The sequence below is a fragment of the Solea senegalensis genome, linkage group LG12 (genome assembly GCF_019176455.1).
Source record: "Solea senegalensis isolate Sse05_10M linkage group LG12, IFAPA_SoseM_1, whole genome shotgun sequence".
NCBI lineage: Eukaryota > Metazoa > Chordata > Actinopteri > Pleuronectiformes > Soleidae > Solea > Solea senegalensis.
In genome coordinates, this window is record NC_058032.1 from 11,196,188 (window position 1) to 11,222,370 (window position 26,183).

Genomic DNA, 26,183 nt, shown 5'->3' on the forward strand with positions numbered 1-26,183 from the left:
TACACAAACCTGTGTGTGTATGACGTAAATGCGTCCATCCAAACATATTTGTCATTTCACTGAAGTTAAAGGGCGTAACTGCTGAGTCACGGTTTTGTTTCAGGAGAAGCAAAAGTAACAGACTCCCTCATAAAAGCGTCTCCGCTCCTCACCCAAAACACTGCTGCACAAACTGCTGCTGACGATACAACAGTGATCCCAAGTCTAATCCAACTACAACCAGACGAGCTGACCACAGAGGCCAGGAAACAACTCAGGATGAGGTGAATTCATATTATTATTATTGTTATTATTATTATTATCATTATTAATAATAAGGAATATCAGAGATGGTGTGGTTTAGAAACGTTTTAGAAAGTGTTTATGGGCAGAATCATTATTTTTACTTTACTATGTCACTAATTATAACTTAGTGGTATAAACCAGTTCCACCTATTAAGATATTTCTGTTCATTATTAGTGATATAACTTTTTTGGATGGTTATTCTTCTGTCCTAATGCATGTTTAAAATGGCATCTTTTGCTGGGGTTTTATGACACAATACTTATTATGATCTTTTTGAATCTTTACTCGAATTAAAACAGAGGAAAACTAAAACTATTATAACCTTGGTGCAGACACAGAATGCAGACGGACCAAACGCTGTTTTGTTTATCATTTATTAAACTGTGTTATATTTTCCATGATGGGAAAAAAGAGAAAAGCGTTCGTATGTCGGCCATTGGGTGCCCCAATTCTTAAAGATTGGTTGACATTCTTCTTCATTTGCATAGTTCACATCTCAGGCCGATCCGTCTGTTTGGGAGGCTGCAGAAATATTGTGGTGCATTACAGCAGCCTCCATGAAGCAAGGCCCTTGCCTAGAGGAAAACCCTTATGACTTTTATTCCCAAGCACTTACAAAAAACAATCAATCAATTAATATTGATTGTTATGGCACTTTAAAATATCTGCAAGGCAATAACATAAATAATGAAAGCGCACAACTAGAAAGAACAGACAGAAAGTGTCACCGTGCTACTGAATATTAAAAGCCTCTCTAAATAAATGTGTTTACTTTTAAAAGTACTCTCAGATCAGTAACTGAACACAGGGGTCGTAGAAATATGGACAGTATATTTAATTTCTGCCAATAAATAAGAGATAAATGTAAAATTGCCACTCTGAGAATATTCTGTCAACATAGTGACAACGTTTTAATGTCTTAAATTAAACTCCACCAGCGCCGCACAGAGTGAGACTACGCTGGAGGCCAAACTGAAAAAGCTGCAGTGCCACTTCACCTGGGACCTGGATGGCAACCAGTCCATACTTTTAGACCTCAGGGAGATGCTGGAGGACATCGGAACTGATGAGGGAAACTGTTGGCTGGGTCACATTTACAACCTGCAGGGCTACATCCACTTCCAGCTGGGAACCAATGAAGCCAACGAAGCCAGGAGTTTCTTCAGCATGGCTGCAGAAGCTCTAAACCGAACAAGAGACGCAGACAGGGGTCCATGGCTGCTGGTGAACTATGGAAATCTGGCTTGGCTGCACTATCGCCAAGGTGAGGAAACAGAGAGTCAGGCTTACCTGTCAAAGGTCGCTGCTCTGAAGGAAGAATTCCCATCTCCATCACAGGACGAGCTGCACCCAGAGATCTGTGCTGAAAAAGCCTGGACTCTGCTGAAGTTCAGCAGAGAACACAAGGTACTGGCAGGCGAATACTTCCAGAAAGCCATCGGGATGCAGCCAGACATGGTGGAGTGGCAGACCAGCCATCTGATAGGGTGGGCCAGTCTTCATAAGCACGATAAGAACCAACTAGGGGCAGACTTCATGGAGAGAATGCAGAATGCCAAGGAACAGGATCCAGACAACCTGTACCTTGCTGCAGTGTACCTTAGGCGGCGTGCCAGCAGAGGAGAAGATGTTAATGATGAAGTGAGTGAGTTGGCAACAAGGATTTTGGGAAATCCCGTCAGCAGCTACAGTGGAATCAAAGTGATACTACGGATTTACAGAAGCGATGACTCTTTTGACAAAGCTACAGCCTTGGCAGAGGAGGCTCTCCAAAACCATCCAGACAAACGCTATCTGAAAAGATGCCTGGCACTCTGTTACAGGTGGAAGATCAATTCAATGGATCACCCAACACCGCAAATGATAGATAAAGTGATCAGTCTCCACAAGCAGGTGATTACTCTTTACCCACATTCTTCCTTAGTCAAGAGAATGGACCTTGCAAGTGTGTACGCACAGTCCCCTCATGGCCTGGGTGAAGCTGAGGCCATATACCAGGAGCTGTTCGAACGTGACCTGGAACCTGCAAACAAGCAGGTCCTTTACAACGCGTATGCGAAATTTCTAAACTTCAAACGGCAGGACCGCAACAGATCGGTGGATTATCACATGAAGGCGGTGGAGATACCGCTTGAGTCGTTCTATAGACAGAACAGCATTAAAGCTCTGGAGAAGATCAGAGACAAAGGCAAGAATCATAGGTGCCGTGAAATTAAGCAGTTTCTGGACAGACTGTGAACATCACAGTGATCCTCGTGACATCACTTTTCTTCCATAGCAAACAGCTCAGTCGATGTTGACGTCATGTTGTTTGGTGTTTTACAACAATAAATTGTGACATGCATGTCACAATTTATTGCATTATATTTAAGAACGAATGCTGCTTACACTCTGTTTTTGAGAAGTAAAAATATTGCTGTATTGCTTTATTTGTGGTGTAATCTGATTAAAGATTTTACCACTCTGATGTTTTCTGGCCCAAAAGTTCTTCATATTTTCATTCTCAAATTGTTTTTTAAATCGGATTTTCAAAAAAAATCAGACGGTGGCATTCGTACAAAATAAATGAAAATTATTGCCATTGTAGGTCATAAATGTCATTTAAAAAAGGTTGTTTGTTTGTAATCTTGATACCTTTTGGTCAATTATGTTAACAAAACATGTTAGGTTTCTAACTGTTGAACTATTTTCACCCATTTACGTGCATTTATATAACATTTCCCATATAAAATAATCACCTTTAAAATAAAACTAGCTCTCTTCAGCTATGACGTCATCGTGGCGTCACTTTCCAAAATGGCGACATTAGCGTAGCAACACCGCTGCTAGAAGAGGCTCCATTCTGTTTTCTTAACGTGTATTGATGGACGTGAAGCCCCAGAACAATTTAGTAACTTAGTATCTCGCTAACTAACCGGTTTACTAATTAACTCGACCGTGTAAGTGTTGCGTATTTAGTCAGACTTCTCGCACTAATCCGTGTTAGCCCCGTTAGCTTGTGATGCTAGAATGGAGCCGATTCGGCGTCTACGTGTACAATCACTGGCCACTTTATTAGGTACACCTGTAAACCGGTTTTTAATATAAAATGGCTAAAATTGACAATGCGGGAAAAATCAGTTGCTCTTAGTTTTAACAGTTTGAAAGGACAGAGATATATTTGCCTGGAAACCTGGAATATCGACCACTATCAGTCCGATACTTGTTGACAACACCACCCCACCACCTACACCCATTTCAAGCAATTTCAAAGACAATAATAATTCTCATCTCGTCCCGTAAAATGCTGTCGCTGATCTTTGTCTCTTTCTATAATATACAATGGTTTATTGTTCGAACAATATACAGTATAGTACATACTGTATATTTGAGATGAATAGGTCCTTGGCAGAAGTGGATCCCTGACCTGTTGCCATATGTTGTGAACCCGATCATTGAGATTTGACCCCATCTCCGGCTGTTCAGACTACTTTCATCCACAGTGTTTAATAACAGCACAATCTCTCCTCATGTCGACCTGAGCTTGAGGTAGAACTCGTGTTCAAATCCTGTAAATGAACCACGTCCCTCAGTTCGTCTGTCATCTCCAGCTAACATGATAAACATTCAGTTTTCAATTCACTGGTGTGGCAGCACCACGCTGAGATATGTGACAGTGACCGTTCCATGTCTGTATTTACACCGTCACTGTTGTAGCAACAATCCTTTCAGAGCTCACACCTGCTGAGGAGAAGATGTGGAGCACGTTGACTGATAAAGAAATGAAATGAATTCTTCTGAAGAGGTGAGCACTGTACAGAAAGACTTGGAAAGAGAATGATGCATATGGATGATGTTGTTTCCTCAGTGGCAACAGAGGGCGCTAAATCACAGCCTTATGTCTAAACAGCCATATTACTATCCTTAACCAATATTTAAACAAGTTAACAGCCAACTGTCAGTTAATCATGAGTCATAATAAGCAATAGGAACTCATGCCTTTTTCTCACTTTTTCATTTTAAAGGGGACATATTAGGCACATTAGTCATTGACTACCAACAGAGACACAAAGGAAAATTGGACACCAAATAAAATCTACACCTTCTTAAGTCTTTAATATCTTTAGAATATGTTGACTGCCACTCTGACTCCACTTGCCTTGGAGTTCTCCTCAGTTGAAACAGGAGGACAAAGAAGAAAGTAGACCCCATCAGTGTCAGTGCTGTGGGAAATGTTTCCGTTGGATTTGCAGTATGAGAAGACACAAAGTCACCCACGACGCAGAGAAACTCCATCACTGCGAGCTGTGTGGCAGCAGTTTCAGCCAACTGTACAATCTTCACCCGTATACTCACCCGGAAGAGACGGCGTACCGCTGTGACCAGTGCGGGGAGGATTTCAGCGAGCAGAGCTCCTACAGAAAACACCTGCGTGACCACAATGGACCGTACCAGTGTGTCCAGTGTGAAAAGACTTTCACGTATTTCAGTATATACAAGATACACATGCGGATCCACACCAAAGAGAAGCCATACTACTGTGACCAGTGTGGGAGGAGTTTCTCCCAGCTCGGGAACTACGAGAAGCTCGGGAACTACAAGTCACATCTACTAGCCTGTCGCCTCGTTCCACAAGGAACGTGGCTTTGTGGACCTTTGACGTTAGTTAGATAAAGGGTACCGCAGACACTTTGATGTCATTGATAGAGGGATTGGGAGACATGTACATGTACATATTTCCTTTGACAGTGGGAGTGAAAGACAGTTATGGGCAACTTGTACGGTTTTGTCGCTTCACGGTGAGCTGTGAGGGCTACAACCACCCCAATGATGCCTACATCCTGAAGGGCTCCTGTGGACTGGAGTACTCCCTGGAACTGACTGAAGACGTATTAGATGTGGCCTCATCTGTACCTTTCCTGATGAACTCACATGATGATTGTTGTTTTTATCTAAATTAACTTGTTTAGTTGCATACTTCTAGTCTAATTTTGATTAATATTGATAACAACTGTTAGAATGACAATAGGAGGAGGTCATGCACATATAGATTTCTGTGTAAATCTCACTTTGTTGTTGTTCTGAGCAGACCAGTGCTGAATACCATTACGTGTGACAGATAGTTCAACTGTTCTTTCAACCGCAATAGCGGAGTATATTCCGGTATTTCCACTTGACGCACGCTATGGGGCATTAGCCAAATGCTTGTCGGATCCACAACAAAAACATGAGCGGGAGTTTGCATCAGGAGCATAACTGGCGGTAGCAGATGCAGATGATCCCGATCGTGCATTTGTGTATGGCTGTCTAGTTTTCACTTTGCCTTGTACTTGGACTGCATGCACAGGCAAGCTACTTTTAACACTAGTCATGCACTTCACTTGTTCTCCAGCTGACGAGTGTTAACGTTTCTTTTAGCCGGGAAAGACGCTGCAGCAGTCATGTTAAAAATTAAATAGAAAACTCTGTAGTGCAAAAGTTACGTGAGTAAGTTCCTCGTCGCCAATTTGTTATGTTGCAAGCAGTAGGAAGCACAGGAGGCCGACTTTATGGTTCAGGTAAGTATATTGAATACAAAGGTTGTAAACACGCAGCACAGTAAGGAAGGTATAGCTTCCTGGACGATCTCTACACATCTCTTCTTCGCCTTCCCCTCTAGTACCACCACACGCTACATAACAGTGGTGGTGTAATTCAGAATGTGGACACAACAAAGTGTGTGTGCGTGTGTGTGTGTGTGTGTGTGTGTGTGTGTGTCGCAATTCCCTGGTGAACAGGAGCTCTATCCCTTATATCAAAATATCCAACCAGAACACAGACACTTTACATATCCATTGAAACTTACACACGAATACTATTTCCGTCTGAGAACCTTTTATTCACCATGAGCCACCTTGACCGGTCTACTTCCTGCACTGAGACCATCAGACCTACACACTTCAAAGGAGAGACAGTGTTTACACCTCAGAGTGGTGGGAGACGGTCCCCAACTGATGAGGTTTGAATCTCGGTGATTAATTCATTTACAGATGATTAAGAGCAGAATATACAGACAGTAGAGTGGTGACGTTTCATCTGGGGAAAACCTCCTCTTGTCTCCAGGGTGCGGTGTGACTGTCTTACAGAATCAACCTTTAAAACTTGGAGAGAGAGAGATTGACTCACAAGCTCCTCCCCCTCCTTCCAAACACTCAACTGCTTTATTTCTGCAACATAAACCAGTCACATAAAACATCCCACATAAAGCTGCCTGTGATTATACACTTGGCCAGTAGGTGGTTTCGTGTGCACGTGAAGCTTCGAGAAATGAACCCTTTCTCGAACCAATTGCCTCATGAGGCTTCATCTCACCATCACCACCCACAGCGTAACACTTTGCTTCTGAGCGCTAAGCAAAATGCGCGGCATTAAGTGTAACACTGACTTCCGCTGTGGACTTTCAAAATAAAAGACACAATGGTGCGGTTGTAGTCCCAAGTTTAACAGGAATTTAACAATAACAAAACTACGTAATATATTTATAAACAGTATATATATATATATATATAATATTTACACTGTTACACACACACACACACATATATATGTATGTGTGTATGTTACAGTGTAAATAATTACGTAGTTATGTTAGACTGAAATAAAATAAAAATAATTGAGCTAAAAAAAGTGAATGTAAGAGCTAAAAGAGCGTATGTGAGAGATAAAAAAGGAAATATGGCCTACATGGCATACTTCGGGTCTGTACTGTATCTAACGTCATTAATGTGTTAGCAGGTGATAAATGTGAGAGAGTAAAATGAGTCTTGCACTTGAATAAACCTTCTTATCCTTATTCAGTGTGTAACATCTGCTTCAGACAGCCAAGCATAACAATATATCGGTGGTGGGTGAGGTAAAATGGTTATAATCAGACTCCCTGTGGTAACACTTACACAGTCCCGAGAGAGGGGATATCGTTGACCACAGCCAGCCGGAGATCAGAGCTGCTGGACAGTACAGTTGCTGGCTATTTGACCAAGATTCCCCACTCCTTACCCACTAACCTGTACACTACTGTTCAGTCAGTCATCATCTAACCGCTTTATCCTCCACCAGAGGGTCGCGGGGGGGTGCTGTGCCAATCTCAGCTTCATCGGGCGATAGGCGGGGTACACCCTGGACAGTTCGCCAGTCCATCGCAGGGCCACACACAGATAGAAACAAACAACCATTCACTCTCACACTCACTCCTATGGTCAATTTAGAGTGTCCAATTTACCCAATCCCCACACTGCATGTTTTTGGACTGTGGGAGGAAGCCGGAGAACCCGGAGAGAACCCACGCACACACGGGGAGAACTCCATGCAGAAAGGCCCTTGTTCCAACTCCATGCAGAAAGGCCCTTGTTCCAACCAGGGCTCGAACCCGGGTCTTCTCGCTGCAAGGCGAGAGGGCTAACCACTACACCACCGTTTGGCCCCACTACTGTTCAATTCAATTTTATTTGTATAGCGCCAAATCATAACATACATGATCTCAGGTCTCTGTACATAGACAACATGAAGGAGAGCAGAGAACACAACAGTTCACACAATGAGCAAACACTAGGCATCAGTGGAGAGAAAAAAACTCCCTCTTAACAGAAGAAGAAATCTCTGACAGAACCAGACTCAGAGATGTGCGGTCATCTGCCTCGACCGGTTGGGGTGAAAGGAAAAATGGGGGACAGTGGAGAGGTGGGGGACATGCACACCCTAAGTTTGCAGTTAAGCTAGCCAATAGGGTTAGTAGTGATGTGTCATTAGTGAACGATTCGTTCAATATGAGCTAATCTTTTATATGAGTCGTCTCAGTGAGTGATTCGTTCATTTTCATGCAGTACCTCCGTTCGCCACATGGCAGGTAGCTGCATAAACTCAGTCAGCAGGACAGGAAACAGAAATGATTACTCACTCAACTGTGCGTCTGTCCTCAGGTCCTCGTTCATTTGTCACGTGACAGCTGTCGCTCAGCTACGGCGCTGTGGACTGAGAGAAACCAACACGGAAATTAATGATGTCTAATTTGTGACGTTCATTCATTTGTCACGTGACACCCGACATACATTATTTATTCATGAAAACATAATGAATTAGTGGTCTTCGGTTCTTGTAGATGTGTATAGAGTTATTGTGTATATAATGTAAAGTGTGTTTGTAAATAGATACTTTAGAAAAGTATATCAACATGTTGATTTTGTGTTATATTCTGCCACAAAATAAAATATCATAATACATTATTCATTCATGAAATCATAATTAATCAGTGGTTTCCGTTCTTGTAATCGTTTAAATTTGAATTGTATCATTTTAATTCAAACTCCTGAACTTTAATAGCTCCTGTACTTCATCTACTCTGCTTTTTTGCTCATGTTCAAAACTTTCTGCACATATCTGTGTACTCTGACATGTCGGGAGAAAAGTAATCCTTTAATGAGAATTCTTTTTTCTTAGTCTAAATGTTAAATGTTAAAACTAAATGTTAACTTCAGAGCGTCTGATAAAGTGCAGCTCACACAGACCATGTTTGCATCTCGGTTTAAAGACCACTCTGTCACACACGGTCAGCGTTCACACTTGACAGCACAAGAGGGGGTTCACTTGGTTACAGTCACAGCATACGCCGGTGTCGCATCGAGTGACTAGCTACAGCGCCACCCGCTGTAAAAATGAACGTAATGACTCAAAAAAAGATTTGTTCAATTTACTGTCTAAGAGTAAAAGATCTGAGTCAGTAAAAAGAGTCAAACTTCCCATCACTATTAGACAGAGTCTGTCCAGCGTGTCTTTCACTTCAACTAAAATTGTACACGTCTGGACTTCCTTGCAGCAAAAGCAATCTGATCCCTGCTCTGACCCTGAGGTCACCCGTCATGTGATTCAGCAGCACCACATTTTAGGAACATTATTGTTTATTCATTTGTTAATATTTATTATTTTCAAGAGAGAACACACAAATGAGGGCGACTGGGAATAGAAATTTTTTATTTTCATTGTTTTAAAAGTCATGGAGGAACTAATATTTTTAATGACCTGATTCTAGTGATTCAGTCACACTGAAAACAACTGCTTTCCAAGTCACTAGTCATTCGTTTGTGTGTCGCGTGTAAAACAAAGTCACAGCAGTTTCATGCAGCCGTGCGGTGATGACTCCGTCCATGTTGAGGAGGTACTATGTTACAGTTGGAAACCAACCTGAACCGTGCCGAGGCAAGGCGAGGCGAGGCGAGCTGGGACCATAGGTGGAAAAGGGGCTTTAGGTCTGCGATATATCGTTCCATCTCTGTGGATCTAAAGTGCACAGTGAACTCTTTACAGTTTGAAAACAGCACTGGTGCCGTTCATTTTTGCATAAGCTAAACAAAAGGTTGCGAGGTGTCTGGAGTGTGGATACACGACCCGAGTCAGTTTGGCATCTGTCGATTTGGACCAGGTTGGGACAAAAATCCAGAAATGATTGTTGGCTTTGGTCACATCAGGTGACATTTTGTCATTTCAATTTATTTTAGTGAATTAAAGTAAAATGGGGGGTGAATTTAAATGGTTTAATTTTTTGAAAATTCAGTGTAAACATTTGACCTGGATGACTGAAGCAATCCACGGTGGATGTTTTGGCATAATAATAAAAGCTAATAAAGGCTAACAACCACCGTGACGGACGAGAGTATTGAGGCATGTTGGGTTCGGGTGGGGCTTGACACCTTTGTTGAGTTTGGTCAATATTATGGCAGTGTTAAAAAGAGTTGCCAGGACTGTGGGTGGCGCTGTAACGCCACACCAAAGACTTTCACAACCGTGACTCTCTTACTTTATTTTCCAAACCCTGAGCTGTCCCTGGAATGTGCATCCTGGTCATCTTCAGCTCGGACACCTCCAGTGTGTCTTTCTGTCACACATCACCCCTGACATCCTGCTCTTCCCCTTTCTTGCTTTGAAAGGTTAACTCCAGGTATTTCAACTCATCCACCTTTGCTACCTGAGAGTGGATCGTTCATTTTGGCCTTTGACAATTTGTTTTGCCGTGACAACGACCTTAAGCCGGCATATGCTGGCTAACGTGAACCCTGATGACAACAAAAACACATCAATTCAAAGCTTTTAAAAAGTGAGTCTGCAATGTACTGTATCAAAGAAATGTCAAAAAATGTCAAGACGTGATTGGCCAAAAAATAAAGAAGAAAAATGAAAAAGAAGAAGTTAAAAAACTAGTGTAAAGTAGTATAAAGGAGGCACGAACATATCATGAAGCACTCAAATGTCAAAAAATATCCTTAGATTATAAAGATAATAAAAAGTATTAGTATAGTAAGAATATGGTATAAGTGAGCATAAGTAAGCAAAAAGTAGCAAAAAAACAATGTCACAAGGCATGAAAAAGTAAAAGAAAAAACAACTTAACAAGGCATAAAGTGTCAAATAAATAAGCAGTAAAATAAAAAATGCCATTGCGTTAAATAGGTCAGAATATCATTGTACATTAGAAGAACAAAAAAGGAAAAAAAAAAGTGCATTGTCCAGATTTCTGCTGGCTGGTCTTCCCAGCTCAATGCTCCCTTCTGGAAAGGGTGACCAGAACAAGTACGGCGGGCACAACTCGACTGTCTTTCTGTAGGTTTATTCCACATACATAGTTAAGCAGACGTCAGTTAGCAGTTAGTCAGTTAGAAGTTGGAAGTTAGACAGTACCTTGTTGGTGGTAGAAGTTAGACAGCATCCTTTTAGCTACTAACTACAGTCAGTTAGACAGTCAATCAGGTTATAAAACCGACAAGTCGTACAGGTTCTGATGATAGATGGATTTACAAAGGCGCATACGAAAGCAATACATAACAAAACATGGCTTTGACGATGCACCTTAAAGGCACTTTAAAGGCAACGGTGCTTTGATACCAGTTACAACAATGAACAGATAAATAGAATGAAAGACAAATAGCTTTGCCTGCTAGAAAGTTCTACACCTCCCACTTGGCCTACTGATTCCTAAATCCAAGTAGGCCACAACAACCACAAATTTTGCCTTTCGAAATGGCTACATTGCTGGGTACGAACGCGTTACACACAATTTTACCTTTCAAATGGGTACATAAAGCTACATCGTGGAGTATGAACGTATTACACACGATATGAATAACAGATACAAATGACAAATAAAGGTTTCACATTGTCCTTGATGAAGCAGTGACGCCCTTTACCGAAACACACCACCACCTCTCGTGGAGGATGGTGGAGGGGGGGTCTTGATCCTTTTTCTTTCCGAAACACACCACCACCTCTCGTGGAGGATGGTGGAGGGGGGGTCTTGATCCCTTTTTCCGAAACACACCATCATGTGGTGGGGAATCCATTTCTGTTCCTCCACTGGCAACAGAACCACCAGCCTTCTGACATCTCTGTGAAGGATGGTGGAGGGACGGTTCTCCTTGTCTTTGCCTTTCCCACCTTGTCCACTGGAAACTGGACAACTTTGGCACGTCCTCACTTTCACATCTCGTACTACGCCTTTCACATCAGGATGGGCCTCCACAACTCGACCGAGCCTAACCTGGCCTCTCAGTGCATTCTGGTCAGCCAACCACACTAAGTCTCCCACCGTGACGTTCTTTGCGGGCGTGTGCCACTTCTGTCGAACAAAGATGCCCGGGCCCGCCAGCTGGCTCCACCGCTTCCAGAACTTGTCGACCTTGATCTGGACCGCTCTCAGGCGCGCAACGGGGTAAGTCCGGTATTCGAACCCTCGAGAGTCCCCGCTAGGCCCAGCACGGCCAAGCAGAAGTGAGTTGGGAGTGACGACTCCTACAGTCTCGTCTTGTACCTGGACTCTTGCGCCGATTGGTCTTTCGTTTGACGGATTAGCTGCCAGGTAGAGGAGAGTCTGGAACTCCAGTGCTGTCAGGTGACTTTCCACCCCGATGTTGCTCAACGCTCTCTTGAGTGTACGGACTGCTGCTTCAGCTGCTCCGTTTCGATGGGGAGAGTCTGCTGGGTGAAACACCCACAACCAGTCGGTCCCAGCAGCGGTCGCTTTCTTCTGGACTTGATCCTTGTCGATGTTGTCCAGGAATTCATAGAGCTCCTTTAAAACTGGCTTGGCGCCCACGAAGTTGGTCCCTTGATCCGACCAAAGTTTTCTTGGGTGGCCCCTGAGAGCTGTGAAGCGCTGGTACGCCTTTAGGAAGCCGTCCGTTGACAGGTCTTCCACGATGTCAGCATGCAGTGCCCTGGAAGCCATACAACTGAATACTACTCCCCAGACTTTCATCTTTGTTCTTCGCTTTACAGTGTCTCTGACAACGTGTGGGCCAAAGAGATCCAGTGCTGTTAGCTCAAACGGTGCGGCTGGTTCAGATCGTTCACTAGGAAGCTCACTCATCTGTTGCCTGCATAACCTTGCCTTGGTCTTTCGACAGTGCACGCAGGAGTCGATGATGCTTCTTGCAATTCTTGGCCCCTGTACTACCCATGCTTTGGACCTCACTCTGAGGAGTGTGCCAGCGATGCCTTCATGGTTGGCTCCGTGGGCTTCCCGTGCGAGCAGGGTGCTGATCCAGGCATTATATGGGACCAGGGGTACTCCGGGGTTTCCCCCGGTGATGGCTTGGACTCTGCCGTAGCACCGCAGGAGCCCCGACGCTTCGTCCTTGTTGACGACGAGTCTGTTCTTTATTCCCCGCCTCACAGTGTCTCTGATGACGTAGCGGGATGACGTAGGGGGATCTTGGAATGCAGTTTCAAGTTCGGTCACTGTCAGTTCTACCTCCCACTTTGCTGGAATAGGGGCTCTCCCTATACGAGCAACGCATTTCTTTACAGCCTTTCGGGCGTGACTGACCCCTCCACAGAGCTTAGCTAGAGGGTTGTACCTTTTCAGACCCACTCGGACTATGAGTGTGGCTCCCCCCAGTGTCTCATCTTTCTTGGTCTCGACAGGGATCGATTTCGTCTCATATCCTGCCAACTGGAGCCCTGCTAGAGACCTGCTATCGCCATCTGTGAAATTCCGGCCTTCACTGCCAGAATTTAACAACTTCTGCGCTTGGGTTCTGATGAGAGCTGCTGTAAAGTCTTTCTTCTGGAGTTTACTCACTGTCTCTTTAGCATCAGCCGCCACTTTTGCTGCAGATTCCATAGGCCAATCTTTCACTGGACTAGACAGGAACTCGGGACCCTTCTGCCACACGGAGTTTTCGTCTAGTCGCTTGGGTGAACACCCTCTCGTGACGAGATCAGCGACGTTGACTTCACCTGGGATCCACCACCAATCAGTTACGGGCCCAGCCTTCTGGATCTTCCCGACCCTATTTGCAAAGAATGTTTGAAATCCGTAACTGTCTCGCTGGATGGCTCCCAGCACAGTCTGACTGTCTATGAAGTGGTACCACTTTTCTACAGCCAATCTTCCATGCTTCAGCATGTATCCCTTCAGGCGTGTGGCGAAGACAGCCCCACAAATTTCAGCTTTGACAGCTTCGCCTTTCTGGTTCAAGGGGGTTAACTTGGCCTTTGAGTCCACCAACCGGGTAACTACACCATCTGACGTTTCCCATCGCAGGTACAGTACGGCGCCGTAAGATTCACAGCTTCCGTCAGAGAATGTGATTCCCCAGGGCTCGCCCCTCCAGCCGGAGGGTGTGAGGCTTCTGTTGAACTTGATGCTCCCCAAGCGAGCGTACTCCTTGAACAGCTCGATTGCTTTCCCCCGGAGTTCGTCAGAGAGGGACTCATCCCAAGTGTCCTTAGTGAACTTGCCAGCCTCCTGGGAGGCCTTCCTCACGAGAATCACACCTTTTTGCTTCACAGGTGTTGTTAGGTCGATGGGGTCGTACAATCCAGTGATCTGGCTCAGTAGGACCCAACGAGTTAATGGGTCTGGTGCTTTTACATCCACTTCTCCTTTAGTAAGGAGAGTCATTTGGTCAGGCTTTGCCTCGTCCTTCCTCCCACTTTGACCAGACCGGACCCAGGGCTTGAGGTAGAAGCCCCTTGCTTTCAGGATCTTCTCCACTCCCTCAAGGATCCTCCTCCAGTCGACCGGCTTCTCATGGTAGCTAGGTCTCTCAGAAGTGTAAATGGGGATTGGCTGGCTGAACTTCAAAAGCTTTACTCCTGTGAGTAATGACTTTTGGCCTTTCAGGAAAGGCGCCAGGAACAATAAGAGCTTCTCGAAATGGTTTCCCTGGAAGGCATAGTTTTTGGGGCTGCTCACATGCGCAAGCCACTGTGTTAGCATTTTCTCAGAAAGTCTGCTCTCTAAAGACGGTATCACCAGGTGCTTCTGCTCTTGTTCAGTGAGCTCTGGCTCCAATGAGCTGTGGCTTCTCTTCAGTTCCTTTGTCTGAGCCTCCAAACCTGTCTGGTTTGGAGTTAGCAGTGGTGTGGTTAGCAGGAGTTGGCTGGTGTTGGTAGCCAAGTCCTCCTGTGCTAAGCTCAGTCTTTCTTCTGGTGCCTTGAGGTCTTGATACAGAGTAGACTCTTCTGACTCTTTCTGGTAGAAGTCAGACTGAAGCTCAGTGAGATTCTCCTGATTTTGCACCAAGGTCTCCTGCAGCTCTGCAGTTTGGGTCTCTTCTGGTGCCTTGAGGTCTTGATGCAGAGTAGACTCTTCTTCTTCTGACTCTTTCTGGTAGAAGTCGGACTGAAGCTCAGTGAGATTCTCCTGACTTTGCGCCAATGTCGCCTGCAGCTCTGCAGTTCGGGTCCTTTCAGAGCTCAGCAGCTCAGGCATCTCGGCCCTCAGTTTACTCTGCTCCTCTACCTTCTTGACATTGACTTCCGTTACTTTCTGTAACTCTGTCACTTGACCCTTCAGTCTCTTCTGCTCTTCTTCGATGGACTCTGTGGGACCCGCTTGCACCTGGATACTCTCCCAGTCAGCTGTCCTGCTCCCAGACATCTTAGGCAAGCTAATCGGTGTGATCTTTGCTTTGGGTCGGGCCCACTGAGAGCTGACTTCTTCCCCTGTGACTGTACCAAAGTTGCTGGTGGGCACAGTTCCCCTTGGTCCCATGCTGGTGTTGGTGGGAGCAGTGTGAAACCTCGGTGGCCATGGTGTACTGGTGAGGGTTGGAGGCTGAGTAAAGCTGGCAGTGGGTCCATAATTACGTTGTTGAGGCTGTTGAGGAGGTTGATGAGGGGGACTGGTGCCAGCAATGGTGCCCTGCCTGATAGCTGAGTGGGTGTGAACAGGTGGGGTGGTACTAGCACGAGTTACTGGTCGGGTATGCCCATCTCCCCGTTTGTTATCCCGGCGGCATGACCACTCATCCATCAGTTCCTCCTTTTTAATTTCCAATGTTAAAAGAAGTCTCCACTTTTCTTTCCCGTATGGCCGATAGTCTTTCCAAACATACACAGCGTCTCTGAGTTCTTGGAGTTCCTGATCCAGTCCCTTCCTTCTGGCCTCTTGCTGACACTGCTGTAGCGCACTTTTCCTGCCGAGTACCTCGGCCTGGTCGAAAGCTAAATTGAACCGTGCCACAAGGGTGCTTATTTCTGGCTCAGCATCCTTAAACCACAACATTTCCATTGTCTCATGGTACCTTTGCCCAATGGCGTCCCTCTTTGTCAGAGTGTCTCTTAACTCACAGTTGTCGTCCGTTGAGTCTATTTGTTCCAGTTCTTCGATATATTCACTGCAGGCGCAGACGAAAGTATCATAGTCGTTCTCCAACCCTGCCAACTCTTGCGACAATTTTCCTGTGCCTAGACGACCAGCCTTGAAATTAAGGCAGTTTATACGCGTCGTTAGGCTCCGCTGTGCATTTGATCGCTTCCGTTGTAGGTCTTCCAGGTCTGGCTTGTCGTCTGCCATTTTTGTGTTCTTTGAACTCCGGAATTGGAATTGTTCAAAGGATTTGACTCTCTGGTTTGTTGCCAGTGACTTGGTTCAAAGGATTCAGTTCTTTGAACACGTCTATGAGTGGCACACGGATGTCAACGCCCCCAACTGTCGACGTGTCAATGTCACAGTCTGTGAGGCTCTTCGCCCAGAAGAGCTCGTTGTTCCTTGTGCAATCCTCACAACCTTATTCGCGGCTGCGGCACTTCTTTTAATCCTCTGTGAGGCTCTTCGCCCAGAAGAACTCTGAATTCCTTATGCACAACCTTATTCACGGCTGCGTTGGCTCTTCTGTTCCAGCTTCTCCTCTGTGAGGCTCTTCGCCCAGAAGAGTCTGAATTCCAAGTGCACAACCTTATTCACGGCTGCGTTGGCTCTTCTGTTCCAGCTTCTCCTCTGTGAGGCTCTTCGCCCAGAAGAGTTCTGAATTCCAAGTGCACAACCTTATTCACGGCTGCGTTGGCTCTTCTGTTCCAGCTCTTTAGTAATTCACGACTGATTCGCTTCACCAGCGTCCTGGTGCTCCACGATTGTCGTCCTCCGCTCGGCTGTCCGTACTGCGCTGATACGTTGCCAACAACGGTTTTATAACTGTCCAGATTTCTGCTGGCTGGTCTTCCCAGCTCAATGCTCCCTTCTGGAAAGGGTGACCAGAACAAGTACGGCGGGCACAACTCGACTGTCTTTCTGAAGGTTTATTCCACATACATAGTTAAGCAGACGTCAGTTAGCAGTTAGTCAGTTAGAAGTTGGAAGTTAGACAGTACCTTGTTGGTGGTAGAAGTTAGACAGCATCTTTTTAGCTACTAACTACAGTCAGTTAGAGAGTCAGTCAGGTTATAAAACCGACAAGTCGTACAGGTTCTGATGATAGATGGATTTACAAAGGCGCATACGAAAGCAATACATAACAAACATGGCTTTGATGATGCACCTTAAAGGCACTTTAAAGGCAACGGTGCTTTGATACCAGTTACAACAATGAACAGTTAAATAGAATGAAAGATAAATAGCTTTGCCTGCTAGAAAGTTCTACACCAACAGCTGTTCTTCCTCTGGCATCGATACGACAGCAAACTTAGACGACACTTTTGTACATGACAGTGTTGCCAGGCAAATGCTTCAGGGGAAAAGCTGCTTCATCACCCACAGCTGGATCCAAATCATTTCCCACAGATAAAACCCTGTGGCTTGGTTGTTTGAGGCGAGTGGGGGGAAAAAAAAAAAAACCCAAAAAAACCTTCTTTCCCACCGAGAGACGACAAAGCTGCTCAGTTCTGGCTTTTCACAGCTCACTACACAGTATTGCATCAACTCTTCAAGCTACACTGCCTTCTTCACACCAACAATTTGTTTGCTTCCACACCACCTCCACCAACTGATAGCGCTGTATTTTGCCTCTTTCAGTTTCAAACATTCTCCCTCTTCTTTCCAAAGCCATGCTTCCTTTGTCCAAACTGTGACATGTGCATTTACGCTGACAGACACGAAAAGCACAAGAAGTACACCAGTTTACCACGAGGCAAAGTAAAATACACACATGTGGTCAATTAGGTGCAAATGAGGTAAATAAATAAATATCTATTCAGTATATTTGCACAATCCATTTACCTTTTACTCATTTTACTCACAGTGATAGTACTTAATTTCTTTGTACAGCTTAGCAGAGCTGTGACAGTCTTCTAATTAAGCGCACAAGAGTGTGATGATGACATGATCATGTAGGTTATTATAAGAGGGTAACAATTACATTGCATCACATGGTGGAAAAGAAAGTTTTCTACCATGTGATTATCAGAAGGCAGATTTCCCCCCCACACAATAACTGCAGTATGTATACGATATAGTATTTGTGCACACTGTAGATAATAGTGCAACAAATTATGTCCAACTGGCTACCCAAACTTGTGTGTGCTGAGCATTTAAATGGGTAAAATCTCTGCAACGCTGCAGCAATTGCTCATAATAATCTGTGACAAACTATATATATGAATGTATATATGTATGTATATAGATATGTATATACATATATATATATATATATACACATATATAAGAATGGTCATTGTTATTGATTGTCAGTACAATAATCCCTGATACTCATTCTAGACACTGGAGTCAAGTGGCATGGATGCAGGATGCCCCCCTCTCTACACACACAAATGCATGGCATACACACACGTACGTGCACACGCAGCCTGCAGATGGTTATAGGCCAGATGGCCTATTTAATGTAATTCCAAACACATCGAGGGAAAATTGGCTGAAAGGGAAAGAAAGTGGTGGAAAACTAGAGAGTGATAAATTCCAGCAGAGAAGAGGCCTAGGGAACTTCCTGTCCTTCCTTAACGTCTTTACAGGAACAATAACATATAACTGTGAGCATGATGTACAATGTAAATTAAATGGCTTCCCTCAAGCTGATTATAATAGTGAGTGGATTTTGTTGAACAGATAACATTTTTCTTCTTGACATCTGCACAACATAGATGACTCCCTAACTTGTTTAATTTTGACCTCGTGTTAAACTGTAGGCCGACGCGTACACTGATAAATTGTGACAAAACTCCTCTTGAACAAACAACAGTGATAGGGGCTCGCCATCAAAACTGAAAAAGAGAGATTAAAATAATTATGGTCAAACTTCACACAACCATGGTCTATATGGTGTGGCTATGTCAGCTGGGATTGGCACAGCACCCTCCGTGACCGTCACGTGGAGGATAAATGGATGGATGGATGGATGGATGGATGGTTGGTGTACTATCAAGCAACCACCAGAAACACTGGTTCCAACACACTTCCCACAATGAGACCTGGGAAAACCGCCTTTTAAATGCCAAACACTGAATGTGGTTGCTATGAGCTCTTTCATTACTTCAACCTCAGTCTGAGAAATGACCTTTCTTTTTGCCAAACAATTCAAAGTGATTACAAGAATATACTGCCTTTTGTGATCATATCCTTTCTTTTTTTTATTACTTCTGTCTATCTCCTCTCTCACAACTAATAAGAAACTGAGTTACGTCCACGTATTTCAGCGCTGAAAGCCTGGACTGGGAGGTGTTAGATGGACTTAAAAGGCTGTCAAACTGAGTGATGTATTTGCTATCTTCTGTTACATTACTGTGAGGCACGTAACTTGCAGTCGCAGGCATTTACGGCCCCACAGTCTTTGCTGTAATGTCGTGGGAATTAACACACAAAGGATGACGTCAAATACAAATACACTCGACAAAGGACAAAGTGTTAAATTACAGTAATGAACTAAGACTTTCTTTGCCTTTGTCCCTGTGTCATCTGTTGGTGAGGCCATGGAAGAATAAACAGCAATCATGCCAAACAGGAAGTAATCAACATGGCCTAAATGAAACCAAATTAGAATATAACACGCTCTCGACTGCACAGCGAATGGTGGGAGTGATATTTGAAGCCATTAGCTAAGTTTCTAAAACTGAGTCAAAATAATTAGGCGATAATAGCTGATAGCTTGATGACCTTACGTGCTAATATTACCAGCGCTTGCACAGAAGCACTGCAGGTTTTTACTACTGGTTTGTTCTGAATAAGCCAGATGGTACAGCTGACATCCTTCCTCATGGTTCTCCAGGTAACATGCATCCGTTGCAACGCAACAGCTGCTGCCTCAGCTGGACAGGGTGTCCTGGGACACTGGGGAACTATTTTAGTCCTCTGTATCTATTAGGTGATAGACTGCTATATATAAACCATTTGATAGTAGCTCGTTTGCTGCTTTTATGGCACAGTTAACAATTAACAGGCAGATTAGATTTCCCTAAAAGGACATTTCATACTACTGTATAACACAGGATAGCTATGGTGTAACTATGATAATGAGTGATAACCCGTTTCTAATGTATTTCACAAGATCAGCATATCACTAGTGACTTTCTGTGTAATAGTCAACATGTTAAATCACCCCATAAACCTCTAAAATGACAAACTATAAGTGCCTTGCTAGAATGCAGTTGTAAAAAAGTATATATATACACAAGAGGATATCAGGTGCAGTGACCTGAGACACGCTAAAATCAACTTTTAATAGATAAGTTTTTGCAGGATTTGTAGAGGAGATCAGTCAGGCACAGCAAATTTAATACCATAATTCACTGAGTCCAAAAAGAAATGGCAAACAGGGTCAACCACTAGGGAAGACGAGATAAATACTGCTGGAGAAATTATATATATTATAAACGGACAATCTGGCAGTGAGGGACCACTGACGTGGGATTATATACTGAGAGCTAGTAGGAGACTGAGACACAGGCGTAACTAATCTGGGAGTGGCCTGAAATCAGGGGAGGGAGTAGAACCAGAACAGTTTAGGCCATTTAAAATGCCTACTTGTGTACTTGTGTCTCTGTCAGAACGTTGGCATGTTCTCCTCATGTGTGTACCTCACCTTTTGTCCTATGTCAGCTGGGATTGGCATCAGCGCACTCTGTGACCCTCAGGATAAAGCGGTAGAAGATGAATAAATGAATGAATGAATGAATGAACAAGATGGGGAGAGAAATGCTGAGCGTTGGTATTTTCAGAGTTTAATGATCAACGGCTCACTCACTCACTGTCTCTCTGTTGTTCTCCATACATCTCTGTATCTTAAGGAGGCCGCTGGGGAGTCATTACAGTGAACTATAACACACACTAAGTAGGTTACTTACTGTGCAACGAGACGGGACAAATAGCTCTCTGACAAGGGATGTTAATCACACTGCTGTGCTCAAATATAAACACAGTAGTTAGAATTTCAGGGCAACTGATATATGACTGCAACTAAAAAACAACAACAACAACACTTGATATAATCTACGACTCCAATTCCACAGCATGGTTGTGTAACTGCTTTCAATTGTGTTGATTTTTAGGACTGTGTGTGTGTGTGTGTGTCGGGACCGGTAGTCCTCATGGGGAGCAAAAACCTGGTGTTAATTAGGCATTTTTGAGGAGGTTTAGGGCAAAGATCAGGGTTAAGCATTGACTGGTTATGGTAAAGGTTAGAGATAATGCCTTGGTTGGGCTGTCCAAATGATTGGAAGTCAGTGCAGTGTCCGAAGAACTGCACAGCCACAAGAATAAAATAGATTCATTTTAACAAATCCTTCCACGCTCCAATGAGGGGAGCAGGCATGGTCCCAGGAAAATGTCTTTCTCTCTATCATTTCTGTGCTTAAGAAACATGAGGTCACATCTTTTATGCTTGGCCCATTTAAGTGCTGCATTATCAGTGAGGAAGGACACATGCTTGTTTTATTCATGGGTCTGCACTCCAACCTTTCCTTTTCCTGTGCCCTATTCCACACTTCCCCCTCATTTTGCACCTCCATTTCATCTCCTTTCCACAACGGTGTGGATTGTTACTATAGAGCCTGACCTTCATCTATAGAAAAACTACACAAGACAAATCAAACCGGATAAACTGAGTCTGACATTGAAGAAAGACGGGTCAGCATGGCAAAGTGGAGCAAAAGGCATTCGCCAATTACCGAATGCTTGCTTATAATTGGCACCGTTTCTTTCAGCCTTTTGTCTTAACCTCGCAAACAAAAAAGTACTTTTAGATAGCGTATGTCATGATTTGGAATAATATAAAGAAAATTTAATTGAAAAAAAACCCCACACAGTTCAAGTAAGAAGAGAAAGAAGAAGGTCAGTGAATTAAATCAAGCAAGGCTCGGGGCCTTGTGCATAGAAGATGCAGGAGCTTTTATACAGAATGAAAACTCAAGAAAAGACTCCAGTAAAAGACATGATTTACCCCAAAAACTCATAATTCCCCAAATACAAATAATGGTTTAAATTGGGTAAGTGGTACAATTATCTCTTTATTCTGCTCCAGTGTCACTATCAAAACTCTCTCGCTGCTTGCGTATGAGTCCCGGCGAGTAATTATATAGACCGTTCCATGTAGCAAATAAAGAACTGCAATGCAAAAGTTCTTCTGATCCGTGGCTTTACTGATTAGCGCTGACTGTGATTGTGTGTGAAGGTGAATATTTCTCCCACAGACTGTACATGTCAGTGATTATGGTGAAGCCAAAGCAAACCCGCTCTGTAATACATACAAACATGTAGCAACACACAGATCACTGACTCAATTCACTAAAATTTGGTTGACAGGGTTGTTGCCCCTCAGTGACAGGTCATCCCACATCTGGCATTGACAGAGCAAAGGTAGAGATATGAATAATAGATAAGACAGACTAAAACCCTGCTGCTGCTGCTGCTGCTGCTGCTGCCTCTAAATGGACAGCACAAACAAAAAGGAAAGACACAAGAAGGTAAGAGAAAGTAAACAGAGGTGAATGGATAATGAGGCAAGAGGAGAATGGATGTCTTGGTGACTGGCAGGTGAAAAGAACGGCAGTAAACAACGAGGGGAGGCAGAATTATTCGGCCAGGAAGATTATCTTCATGCAAATACAAAGTCTGAATGTGGAATTTGTGCAGGTATGGAAATAAGAAGGATTAGATTTTGCAGAGTGCTGCTGAGGCATAGAATTCATTTTTTGTTTGCTAATCTATACATTGTTATATCTGTGTGAATATGTTTGTGAATAATTTGAGGATTCAAAGATTAAACTAGTTTCTAATCACATTAGTAATGTCGGATACGGTATGTACAGATATGTTTCCTAAGTTATTTCAAGTTGAAGTTATACAATCAAGTACAATACACACATACAAACACGTGTATATATATATGTGTGTATATATATGTATGACTAACTGCATGTCACAGTGTTTCCCTGCATTGTTCTTTCTAAACAATCTGATACATAAATCAACATTTAGCCCAGGCATGGCTAAACTTACTCAAAGTATGTTTGTAAGGAATTAACAAGAACAACACTTCCCTTTAAAAGGCTCTGCATTTTAGTAAACAAATGACTGTTGCTATTCTGGCTAATGGGCTATTCTGAATGTCAAAGAAATAGTATTTGAAGTAAAGGCAGAGCTCAGCCAATACCAGTCGATATTAATTTCCCTTTAGGATCCTTTAAATAAGTCATTTTATTTATTGATGTTGCCTCCAGTGCATTTAATAACTCACTGCTAGTTTAGAACGGAGTAACAACAAATGCTTAAACCATAAGCTAAATCCTTCTTTCTTTTTTTAATCTGTGGTCCCTGACTGCTGAGAGCAACACAGGGAAAGAAAAATAACAACCATGAAATGTTTTCAGCCTTTGCACACGGCTTTGTTTGTTATATATAAAAATAATATGAAGATTGTTTTCCAACAGGCGTTTTTCAGGACACATGGCCTACTTTTATTTCATATACTGTATATCTGAGGCAGGTATATATACTGTAAGTAGTATATATGTATCTGCCACTATAGATACAGCATCCATGCTTATAGACTGTGAATGATAACCTTGTCTTGAGTCATCGTCACAGGTTATTTATTTGACAAGTTAAATTGTTACTACATTCACAACATCCTGTATTTTATTGCTTTGATTTATTTGTTTTTTTAAATGCATTGTATCAATAAACGTGACCTATGTCCGTGACGGACTGGACACTGTTGCCATGAACACACGTCGTTCAAAACCTCCAGTTGCTTTGGTATCATTAATATCTATAAAACGGTGCGACTGTAACGACAACAGTACAGCGTGTGAAATGCAGAAACCCGACTCTGGAAGAACAAAGTCAACATATATATGTATATGTGTAAACATTGAAGGTGAAGTCAAATATTGTCTCTATATTCCTATTTTTCGATTATATGTCACTCACTGTACTGTGCTATATGAGAAAGAAGCAGAAAGCCTTAAGAAAGTGAACTAATAAACATATATTGCTATTTCTCTTACCCATTGAAAGGTAAAAAAATAAACACTCCACCACTTTGTTGAAACATTACTTTATTAACCTTTTTTTCCTCCATCAGATAATATGTGTGTGTGTGTGTGTGTGTGAGTTCTGTACAGTAAGTTCATATCCAGCCACCTGCACATAAACATAAAGCTAACTGAGATGCCGGGGTCATTAATTCTTCTTGTCAGGCATGGGGAAAACAAACAGAGCTGATGATTCATGTTTATTGGCTCTGTCTGAGTCAGTGCAAACTTAAATGGATGAGATTGTCTTTGTCACGTTTGATGATTCAGCAGAAGTCGCTGTTCATGTGGAGTCATTGACAACAACGCGACCGAGCAAATGCGACACTATTATGTTCGTACAACTACTGTGAGATCGATTAACATTATACTTCCTCTGTGTGGCAAGAAAGTTTAAATGTCCTTTAATTGAATAATCTTTGTTGTGTTTCTCACCCTCGATAGAGCAGCAAGACTGGAATTAGGCCGCTTATTTTTTATTTTGCAGTATTTGGTAAAAAAAAGCATTTATATCATCAAGGGATTTTGCTTAAATTGTCATTGTTTTCTTGATAATACGTGAGAAAATCCTTTATAGGAAATGTTGTATCAGACTATGAGAAATCATAAATTACTACGGAGATGACCCAAGTATTTTCACAAAACAATCTTTGTAGTCTGCCGGCGGCGGGAATAATACATCATAAGCACACGCACATAAGCTAATAAGCTCTAAACTAATAGGCTCGACAATCTGTGCGACTCACTGAGGGACAACATTAGACGATGGAAGAGTACGCGGAGGCAACACATCCAGCTAAAGCCTTTCTTGTGGTGATGTGCTATTATGAATGATTATGAATGATAATAATCTATCATTTGACCACCACAGATACCAGCGGGTCATCGTCTAGCTGGAGATAAGAGGTGAGAGAAGACATGTCCGAGTGAAATGTTGCATGACAAGGAGATGTACATTTGTGCACTCGTGTGTGAGCCATGTCATCTAACGCCAAAATGTTGAATTATCTGCTTTAAGAAGTACAAACAGCATAGAGGAAAAGGTGTTCTTAATCATCACGACACATATTGCTTTAAAGAGGACATGACAGCCCTCTCTCATTTATACACACACACACATTAAAATCACCAGTGACATTAAGACTAAAACAGCTAACAGACTCGATCCTCCTTATCAGTATACTGCACACTGTCTGCCTGCCTGCCCACACACACACACACACACGCACACACAGTTTTTCATTTCCTCAAGAAAACCTGCAAGTCCACTTGCTGTCAACGTGACGTGTCTTGGCTAACGACGACCTGCGATGAACGAGAATCTACACGCGTGCAGTGACTTACATTATTAACCTTAACCCTTCATCGGGGGCGTGTGACTGTCACGTCTGCGGATATGCAAAAGGGCGTCATTGTGCGGCCCAGTGAGGTTGGAAAATCATGTGACTTCTCCCGGCCAATCAGCTGTCACAGTTCATGTGTTTTTCTCATATCTTTTATTTATTTATTACAACCACATACGAGAACTTCAAGGATTTTTTTCTTAATGACAATGTAGTTTTAAATTAAAAAAAACAACAACAAAAGAAACCTTACTGTAACTTCCAAAAATATGTCTTCTGCTGAAAATAATGATTTATGTTATGGAAAATGCATATTGACCATATAAAGAAGACTAGTATCTATTATGTGACTGTGTAACAAAAAGAAGTGTCGCTGCCAGCTTGCTTATTTCCTCTTAGAGTTGGGAGTCTTACTATTTGAACCAGTTAAGTGCTGTATTGAAGTTGATGAAGAGGAAGGGGAAAAGGAGGAAGGGTCCGTGCAATATATTAAGAGAAAGCCATTCAGGACTCGTTCGTCATTTGTATGCATGAGTGTATACTCTGACTTAGGACCTGGAGGCTTGTCTAAGCTGCAGGCCTGAATTCTAAAAATCAAATTCCACAGAAATACAAAACCCCACCTGCACAGCTGTGCTCCTGCTGCACCTGTATGGTGTGTGTGTGTGCGTGTGATTGTTTTTGTTGCCTCTTTAGGACGTTTTCTGGCATAAGCGTTTATGACGTTTGAGAATCTAAGGATATGGCATTTTTAAAAGTTATTTAAAATTGACAGTATTACATTATTGAAGTTAGAATAATTATCAGATTTGTTCTGCCGTATATGTTCTGTGCCGTGTGATAGTTTA

The 26,183-nt window shown here is 43.0% G+C and overlaps 1 protein-coding gene across 1 annotated transcript; it reads left to right on the top strand.

Annotated features, from left to right (window-relative positions):
• LOC122778617 (interferon-induced protein with tetratricopeptide repeats 5-like) lies at positions 1-2,753 on the top strand. The gene is made up of 2 exons (XM_044040673.1): positions 1-263; positions 1,225-2,753. Exons 1-2 carry the CDS (start codon positions 259-261, stop codon positions 2,522-2,524), a joined length of 1,305 nt encoding a protein of 434 aa, XP_043896608.1. The 5' UTR covers positions 1-258; the 3' UTR covers positions 2,525-2,753.
• Positions 2,754-26,183: the final 23,430 nt, after the last annotated feature.